Source organism: Adiantum capillus-veneris, chromosome 8 (genome assembly GCF_014529385.1).
Source record: "Adiantum capillus-veneris isolate H3 chromosome 8, ASM1452938v2, whole genome shotgun sequence".
Taxonomy (NCBI): domain Eukaryota; kingdom Viridiplantae; phylum Streptophyta; class Polypodiopsida; order Polypodiales; family Pteridaceae; genus Adiantum; species Adiantum capillus-veneris.
In genome coordinates, this window is record NC_140938.1 from 30,556,641 (window position 1) to 30,566,360 (window position 9,720).

The 9,720-nt window shown below is 45.2% G+C and overlaps 1 protein-coding gene across 3 annotated transcripts in view; it reads right to left on the minus strand.

Annotated features, from left to right (window-relative positions):
- LOC147451891 (P-loop containing nucleoside triphosphate hydrolases superfamily protein) overlaps positions 1-8,824 on the minus strand; it is a 78,564-nt gene extending 69,740 nt beyond the window's left edge. Inside the window, exon 1 of one of the 3 annotated variants that reach the window (XM_086517778.1) lies at positions 8,516-8,824. In XM_086517778.1, coding sequence (XP_086373904.1) covers positions 8,516-8,769 — 254 coding nt within the window. In that variant the 5' untranslated portion in view covers positions 8,770-8,824. The remainder of the gene's footprint in view (positions 1-8,515) is intronic. The other 2 variants (XM_086517777.1, XM_086517776.1) reach the window with 2 other exon arrangements.
- Between the last annotated feature and the right edge of the window lie 896 nt (positions 8,825-9,720).

The following is a 9,720-nucleotide window of genomic DNA, read 5'->3' on the forward strand; positions in this document are numbered from 1 at the left end:
CGACGATGCGGAAGCATAGAGCAATGGGGAGAATACACGAGAGAGAGAGAGAGAGAGAGAGAGAGAGAGAGAGAGAGAGAGAGAGAGAGAGAGAGAGACTGCTGAAACAGCCAACCTTGGCAATAAATTGATACTTATACAATGGGGGCAAGGCGTACTTATATAGTCACCTTAGCAAAATTGCCATACCTAGACTTTGACAAATAAGTTAAATAAATACCTAAAAGCCAAAATAGATATTGGAATCACATTGGGCAAGTTACTTGAGATGCCATAACTTTTAACACCCTCTCTGCAACTCATAGTGGACATAAGCAGTGAGACCAAGTTGATGAAGAAGCTACCATGGAAACCCCAGCACCGGCCGAGATACGCCTCGGTTATGCTGCCCTCAACTTTTTACCTTAGAAGAATGCCAACTTGAGCATCGGTTACATTTAGAAAATTGAACTGTAGATCCACCCCCCTTTGCGAACTTTGAACACATTACATCCAAACTTTCCAGACAATGAACTTTGAAACACATCCTGTCCATAATCTGACCAACAACAATGGATTAGCGCACTCATCCATAGTGTTTTAGATACGTCTGATTGGTTCCCTCCCAGATGCATGAACCTTGAACTCTGACCCACGGGTTCAGACACCGATAACTTGAACTCCAACACAAGGGTCCAAATTATTTGTAGGGAGCACTACATGCCTCTCTCTGCCACTCACAAGCCTCTCTTTCGCTGAAGCTAGTGGCGGCAAACTGCCTCATGACTAGAAATCTGGCCTCGTGGCCACTCTCAAATCTTTATCACCATTATCTCTATCCAGCTTGCCTTTGCCTTTGTCCTTTTGTGAGTTCTGGCTTTTGCCTTTGGCTTTGCATTTCCAAGCCAGACATAGCGTCGTGTCACATTTATAGCAACAGTTGTCGGACCTCGTGAGTACCGAGGCAGCTAACTGGGTATTGGTATTGTTGTCCTTGTCAAGCTTGCCTTTGCCTCTATCCTCTAGTGAACTCGTGCATTTGCTTTTGGCTTCAAAATCCTGAGCCAAACAAAATCGACGGCTTCCTTGAGAACTTCGTCCATGCATAGGCCGCTAATAACTCGGTGGTGGACGATCTTTCCATAGCCTTTAGTTGGTGTTAGTCTTGGTTCATCTTTGCCGAGGCTTCTCAAGAATGACCCTCAAAACTTGGAACATGATTTGCATTCAAAACTTGCAGAGGTCCGATGCCATAGTTGCATATCAAAACGCTCATGGTGAAGCTTGTGCTGTTGGGACAGCATCTCAAGACGCCCATCAAAATGGTGCCCTAAGCAAGCAGCATTTCAAAACGTCCTTAAAACGAGCCGCAAATCTCCTACGGGTCGAGTCACCTTCAAGATGGTGCCTCTCAATACGCTGCGCAAATGCATTAAGGTCTAGCAGTGCCTTTCAAAATGTTGTGCCTGAGGACATTGGATGCCGCTGATCAAGGATCCCTCCGCTACAAGCGTTTTAGAATGCCACCGGTGAAGCCTCCCTTTGCCTTGGGCTTGCATAGTTCCTTGGAGGAATCCAAAGCAGCCATGACTCCATAAACATCCACTACAAGTCCAATAGCTGCAGCCGGCTGGTAGAGAATTTGTATGCTCGGGACAGCGGATAAGAGTATCAATCGTCTTGAAACATCCAAATCAGCTACCTTCTTGTCAAAGAGTTTCCTTTTGTTTTGGGGTGAGTCGAGGATGTTGAGATGCCAGACTCAGCAGTTCTCCAGTGATACTTTTTTTATTGGATTGGTCAATGGGAGGTTCCTTGGTCTTCTCGGGTTCAAAGGTAAGTTCACCTTTTCTTAACTTATAACCGACCGGTGCAAAGTGCATAAGTTCTTGCATGGTGGTGACTTGCTTGGACAGGCAATACTCCTGCAATGGTGATGGTAAAACTGTCACAAGGCGGGTACCACGTGCCAATAGAAAAGAACAGACTGAACAGACTTCTAGCACTTCAATAACAACTGAACTGAAAGAGAGACGACACGCGACACGGAGTGGCGGAATTCCACCCAAGAGAGTATTGGCCCCAAACCTTGGCGCCCCTTTCGGTATTTCTTTATATTGCATCAACACAATACAAGCCGGTACTCCAGACTCTGCACCTTCGCTAGGAAGCATGCCAGAGAATGAGCCCTAGCCTCATATTTAAAGGCCCTTGGCCTAAAAAGCAGTTACAGTAAAAAGCTTTTAAAACTCAAAAGCTTCTGGTCCAAAAGCAAAGCCAAAAGCTGCCAGCGTAAATTATGAAAATCCGTACAGCCTGCCACGTCATCAATCAGTGCAAAACGCGGAAATCTGCCCTTAGGGTTAGGGTTAGGGTTTTTGCAGTTTTAGGGTTTCTGGCAACAGAATTAGGGTTTGCAGATTTTAGGGTTAGGGTTTCAATAGTTAGGGTTTCTGGCAAAAATTAGGGTTTGCAAGTTTTAGGGTTAGGGTTTCCAGAATTAGGGTTTCTGCTCTCGCGCAACCACGTCATCACTTTGTGACACTTCTTTTGTTACTTGTTCTTCTTAGGGTTTAGGCCCCTTGGCCGGTAGCTTCGTTCTTCAGTAGGTCGACACGTCAGCAGTTTGTTACATCTCCCCTTCTTGAAAGAAAGTAATCGTCCTCGATTACAGCATATCTGCAAAAACAACTCAAGTTAGCTCAAAAATTTCCGAGGGAAAATCAGTTTGCTCTTTTTATTAAGGAGTGAGCTTCTCCTTTCTGCTCTTTTGATCAAGGAATTAGTTTCTCCTTTTGGCTATTTTGATCAAGGAGTTAGCTTCTCCTTTCGTCCATATCGGAACTCTTGATATTCCGGCGTAGTAAAATTAGCCATCACACCTAGACCGTACTGATCTTCCACGGGTATCTTGATGCACTAAAATTACATACCCAAGCAATCTCATCCAATTAGGAATATTCAGTAGTTGGCACATCACAATGCAACACAAATGCTCACATATGCATGTTACAAGACATAGAAACATAAAGCCGCCAATGAACACTCCCCCCGCAAATAACCATCCAGGTCCGGGCCATGAGTTGTTCAACGACTCCCTCATCACTCCTCCCGCAAATAACCTAAAAAGGTCCGGGCCATGAGATATAGAGGCCTTTTACAACCAAACGCCCCCAGACCGCAGCCTGCGTCGTTTGGAGGTGCTGAGAGTAGCGACTGCTCAGACTTCTTAATACTCCTCCCGGTTTGGAGGTGCTGAGAGTAGCCACTGCTCAGACTTCTTAATACTCCTCCCGCATAACCATCCAGGTCCGGGCCATGAGTAACAACAACAATACTCCCCCCGTAAATAACCACAAGGGTCCGGGCCATGAGTAAAAACAACACTTTTCAATCATTCAATACTCTCCCTGCAAAGAATCACAAGGGTCCGGTGTCACAAACGGGAGCGCATAACAATATAAAATACATTCGGATAAATAGGATTTATCACTTATTACTGAAGCCAGAGGATATAGAGAGAAATAAATAGAGAGAGAGATAGAGAGTGAGAAGATCGACACAGTACTGGGGACCAGAAGATGGGCTGGTCCCCCCCCCCGTAATAGTATCTTTATTACTGAGGAGAAGTCTATACAAGCACTTGAACCGAACGTATTACCACGTTCGTTCTAGAATAAGACTTGATGGTTCCTGGAAGCCTCAGCTTCCGATTCCTAGGGCAAAACCCTATTCCAAGGAACTTACGTTCCTTATTCCAATTCCTCGAGAATCAAGGTTCTCGCCTCTGAATCTCACCTTCCAGACTCAAGGCATGGCATCCCTGCAACTCTTTTCCAACTCTCTTTCCAGAGTCCTCTTCCCACAGAACAACTCTGCTTTTCCAGACGCGAAGTCCTTACTTGGGAATCCCAACTTTCGGATCACAACTTGAGAGACTACCTCTCTCCGATCCGTGGATCTACTTCCCAAACTCGGGTACAAAACCCTTGGGCTGATCTGGCTCTAGTTCCTCAAAGCGCTTTTCTCCTACAGAGGCTCATGCCTTCCTCTGCTCCTACTCCCTCATGAAGAGGAAGTACACCTACAATCAAATACTCAAAGATCAGAACATGAAAATCGTTACCTTCGAAGTCTCGACGCTCGAAACGCAACTCGATTCTCGAAAAGCAATTCCTGGGAAGAGATCTCTCCATAGAAAATCCTCTCTTCCAATCCTACACACAAAAGAGGTGTGTTCTCAGGTTCCTTCTCGTAAATCAGCCCCGTCTACGACTTTTATGGGCTGAAAACAGAGAAAAACAGCAACTTGTCGCGATGGAAACACGCTTCGTAGGCACTTCTTCGCGAGGGAACTCGCGCACTGGGTCTTGGAGACATCTGGTACACTTGGGACAGCCATGGGCATCACCGGCAACGTCTTCTTTACGGCTGAAATCTGCAGCAGCATCTCCTCCTTGTAAAGATTAGTCCTCTCCCTCTGAGTGAGGGCATGTGATGCTTTTATAGCTCCTAGCCACGGGCACGAATAGCTGCTCGCGTAGAGATCGCGGCCGGGTTTTTTTTTTTTTTTTTTTTTCCCTCTACTGTTCTACCAGAAAAAGAGAGAGAGAAAACGCTGGCTGATCTGTTGCCTTATTTATTAGATGGCTGCCCACTTATTAAGTGGGCGGCCGGCATATTTTAAAAATAGTCTGAACCTGCCCAAAAACTCAATAAAACCTTATAAGTTAAAAACAATGCTTCAACAGCACTTCCCAGGCGTCCCTGGATGCAATCACACGCACAATTGCAATGCAAACATAAACTTCCTCGCGGGAAAGCATCTGCTTTCCCGAAAAGCAATCCTGCTTTCTCAGAAAGCATCTGTTTTTCCTCAAAGTTTCCTCTGAACCCATCTTCATTCAAGTGCTTGCTTTTCCTTGTGCACAATTCTAACACAATTCGGAATTTCCTCCCGACTATGGATATTCCCTTTCCGATGCACCCGTCACCCACCTTGTGACCCATCAGGAATACCCATCACCTAGTCCTTTCCTACCAAACTTACGGTACAATCTCCTTTACGATGCTCTATGTCACCCATCCTATGACGCATCAAAGATGTCCGTTCCCGGATGGTCGGATACTTCTTTCCGATGCTCCCTGTCACCCATCCGATGTGACACATCAGAAGTACCCGTTCCTGGTGGCCTTACAGATATTCCCGTTCTCAGTGCTTCCGTCATTACTTTGAACTACGCACTAGGAATACTCTGTACTCGGATGTCTCCAGTGAGAAAAACCCTCTCACTTAAAATTCCAATAATTCATTTAGAATTATTTTTCCTGTTGTTCCAAGAGAGAAAACCCTCTCACTTATAAATCCAATAATTCATTTAGAATTATTTTCTTCCCAGTTTAGCAACATCCGGGCCATGAGTATGAACAAGCATTTTCAAACATCATTTCTCACTTCTCCACCCGGGAGTAAAATCACCAATCATTGAAACCAGTATCAAACCAGAGTCGAACAATTCAAATCGGCACCAAAACAGGTTCAAAACAGATAGCATCCACTTCAAACAAATTCCAAACAGGGTCACCAAACAAGTTCTCAAACAGATTTGAAACTTTAAAAAAGCAATCTCGACATCAGCCGAGCTCGAAAAGTCGACCGACTTTCCATCCTGGAACCTGCACCAAAAATTAGGGTTAGGTTCATTCCATAGGGTCGTAGCCAAGCACAACATGGTCCATCAGCTCTTGGACAAACAGTGTTTCTTTGGCGGCGATGGTAGTCCCAATATAGCAATCGCACTAGACCTCCAAGGTCATCTGATCGTGAAGGGACATCTACTGAAAGATGTCAAGAAATTTCAAGTTATAATTTGCTAGGGTTTCCATAGCAAGCATTCCACGATACTCCACTCAGCCAAAAGTTGCACTCCAAAGGAAGATGACAGAAACCATACAACTTCGGGCAAAAATTTTCTTGAAAGCTTGCCAAGTACTTGGAGTATGCTGCTTGGTAGCTGTAGACATCAGCATCTGCATGGCACTGCTTCTGAGAAAAGCAGTGACTTGAAACAAATCTGGATCCTTCTCTTGCAAGTGATCTTAATTGGCTTATGCCCTGTAAGACATGAGCGGTGAAGACGGGAGCGCGCCCAATGCGCGATGAAGTAAGGGTGGGAGTGGCTAATAAGTCCGGGTTCGAGGGCTAATAAGTCCGGGTTGGAGGGCAAAGATACCTCAAATAAAGCTTTGTCTGCTCTTTTGTGGGACCGGTATGCTTTCAGAAAAGCACACGCCTGATGCTCTGATACCACTGTCATAAGGCGGACACCACGTGCCAATAGAAAAGAACAAATTAAACAGACTTTTAGCACTTCAATAACAACTGAACTGAAAGAGAGACGACACGTGACACGGAGTGGCGGAATTCCACCCCAGAGAGTATTGGCCCCAAACCTTGGCGCCCCTTTTGGTATTTCTTTATATTGCATCAACACAATACAAGCCGGTACTCCAGACTCTGCACCTTCGTTAGGAAGCATGCCAGAGAATGAGCCCTAGCCTCATATTTAAAGGCCCTTGGCCTAAAAAGCAGTTACAGTAAAAAGCTTTTAAAACTCAAAAGCTTCTGGTCCAAAAGCAAAGCCAAAAGCTGCCAGTGTAAATTACGGAAATCCGTACAGCCTGCCACGTCATCAACCAACGCAAAACACGAAAATCTGCCCTTAGGGTTAGGGTTAGGGTTTCTACAATTTTAGGGTTTTTGGTAGCAAAATTAGGGTTTGCAGGTTTTAGGGTTAGGGTTTCCAGAAGTAGGGTTTTTGGCAAAAATTAGGGTTTGCAGGTTTTAGGGTTAGGGTTTCCAGAATTAGGGTTTCAGCAGTTAGGGTTTCTGGCAGAAATTAGGGTTAGGGTTTTTGCTCTAGGGCAACCGCGTCATCACTTTGTGACACTTCTTCTGTTACTTGTTCTTCTTAGGGTTTAAGCCCCTCGGCCGGTAGCTCCGTTCTTCAGTAGGTCGACACGTCAGCAGTTTGTTACAAAAACAATAGTGTAACACTCATAGTAATCTTACAAGGATAGGCCCTTTAAGAAAGATTCCCGTAAATACACATCCCAAAATCTATGATTAAAACCTTCCAAAGTGTCGATGGAGATCATCTTAAGGTTGCCCCATGCTTCAAGCAATTGTACTTCAAAGAAGGATGTTACAGAAGTGCAAAGTTTGAAGCTTTGCCATCTCCTCCGAGCACGAGGTTTGATAGATAACGCATTGCACCACTGCAGGGCGCAGCTCAAGAAATCTTGAATTATTCTATGTGATTGTTGAGAGAGTAGCTATTGTCAAACTATTGAAGAATATGAAGAGCTTTCTTTCTGTTTTAAACACCAGAGAAGTTGAAGAACTTTACTTTAGACCCAACATCCATGGAAGCCTTCCACTGAGGAGGGGCCACTTGCTGCAAATAATATGAATAATGATCATAGTTGTGCCAGTTCTCAAATTGTCTGGGGAGGTAGTGAACGCAGGGCCAAATGTAGGTCCCACAACCGTCTAACGAAAAACACCACCAAGAAGAATAGTAATAGAGTCTCCCGGATTCCTTATTGAAGCTCTTGAGCTACCCATTGGATTAGGCAGTAAAACCGGTTGCATAACTAGAGGACTCAATCAGTTCAAAGACTGTTGAAATTTCGGTTAAATGCCTTGAGGATGTTTGAAAAAAAGCTCTTGAAATTTTTTGACCAGAAATCGAGTACATCGTTCAAACTCCATAACAATTCCCGTAGTAAATATGTAAGAGAGTAGGACCAGTTTGCTTGGTAAAAAAGCAAACCATTGATCTCTTAATGCCACTGAAATGGGCCGGCACCACATGCCAATGGGAAATCCGCTGGAACACACTTTAGCAACTCCAAAACAAACTGAAAAGAACAAAGAGCTGCACACTTGGTCACTTTTAGGTGCAACACTGAAAAGACTGGGTTCCCCTTCAAAGTGTTGGACCCGAAATTGGCACCCCTAGCAGTATTCCTTTATTTTTTTGATAATTCTTGAATCACAACTGGTGTGTCTGAGACCACCCATAAAATCTGAGTTCAACTGAACCCTCAGTCTTTAATTTATAGGCTCACTTCACCTAAAATCACCTGTTAATAAATATAGCAGCTCACTTTGGAACCGAGTGCATTTAGCACTCGAAAATTATCTGTTATCTGGTAACTGGCAGTCCAAAATGCAAGGACAAGCATAAAAACTACAATGCTGCTGCCACGTCATCCTTCCATACTGTCACAACTTGGTGACATGGAATGCTAACACCCGACCGGAAGAGAGGAAGAAGAGTAGACTCGAGCCGGCACCTGACAGCCGTAATTCGTGGTGGGATGTTCAGGGGATGTTGCAGCATGAAACACGGGCTGCCGTGGCAGCTTATGTGTGTGTGTGTGTGTGTGTGTGTGTGTGTGTGTGTGTGTGTGAGAGAGAGAGAGAGAGAGAGAGAGAGAGAGAGAGAGAGAGACCGACCAATCATTTTACCTTTGCAGGAACTCCTCGGGAATCATGTGCTTGCAGATGTCTCTGATGGTAGTGCCATTCGCTGACGACTCGTTGCCGCTAACTGTTTGCTCTGTTTGATCGAGGCCCGTGTACGCTACAACTCGCAGGCTCTTGCGTCTTAAAGAGCACAGCCTGCGCTGCTGGGAAGCACAAAGCTTCAAACCTGCTGGGGCGTTGCATGGTGCGAGGCCACGATACGATGGGCACGACGCTGTTAAGCAAGTTGACAGCATCACACTCTTCACCGGAATGGATTGCTTTGTTGAAGAGACAAATTGAAATACAGACTACCTAGTATTAAAAGTCTTACAATTTAAAGAGGATGTAGTAGGTGTTACACTTTCTGAAAAAGAAATGGGAGAGAGAATCGTCAAAGATGCTCTCAACTTTGGGAGTTGGAGGTTCATTGGAGGTTCAGTGGAACTGAGGTCCGTGCAGGACTTACTATGAAGGAACTGGAGAGAGAGAGAGAGAGAGAGAGAGAGATTGTTTTGATAAATGCAAAATGATGAGATTATGTCTTCACGTGCAGATTATGCCTTTGTGAAGATTAACGTGCTGCTTGTTCCTATTGCCTGCATTTTATATAGCCGCTCATGCATGGTCCACACTTGTGTTTTATTTTCTCTCTCTCTCTCTCTCTCTCTCTCTCTCTCTCTCTCTCTCTCTCTCTCTCTCTCTCTGGTCGATGTACGCAAAGCGGCAAAACCTAGGACTAGTTGGAAAGGGTATGCCATGGACTCGCCGATGCTCTCACCTGAAGCCCTGAAGGCAGACGTGCATGATCAGAGCTCTCTCTCTCTCTCTCTCTCTCTCTCTCTCTCTCTCTCTCTCTCTCTCTCTCTCTCTCTCTCTCTCTCTCTCTCTCTCTCTCTCTCTCTCTCTCTCGTTTCTAGGGCTACACAGATGCGAAGGGAACGCCTTTCTCCTAATGATGCTTTCTCCTTGAAGGCATGTGGCCTTAAGCAAGATGCTGACCCTAGTGAGAAATTTCAGGGCTTCATCAATAGCTGAAGAAAGTTGTCATGCTTTGGCGATACTTTGATCTGTAAGCATTTTTCTTGTGTGTGTGTGTGTGGGGGGGGGGGGGGGGGGGGGGTATTGACAGGAGGAGGCAAGGAGGGCAGAAGGCGGAGAGAGCGGCGACTTGACAAGAAGAAGAGAGTCGACAAATCTGTCAACTA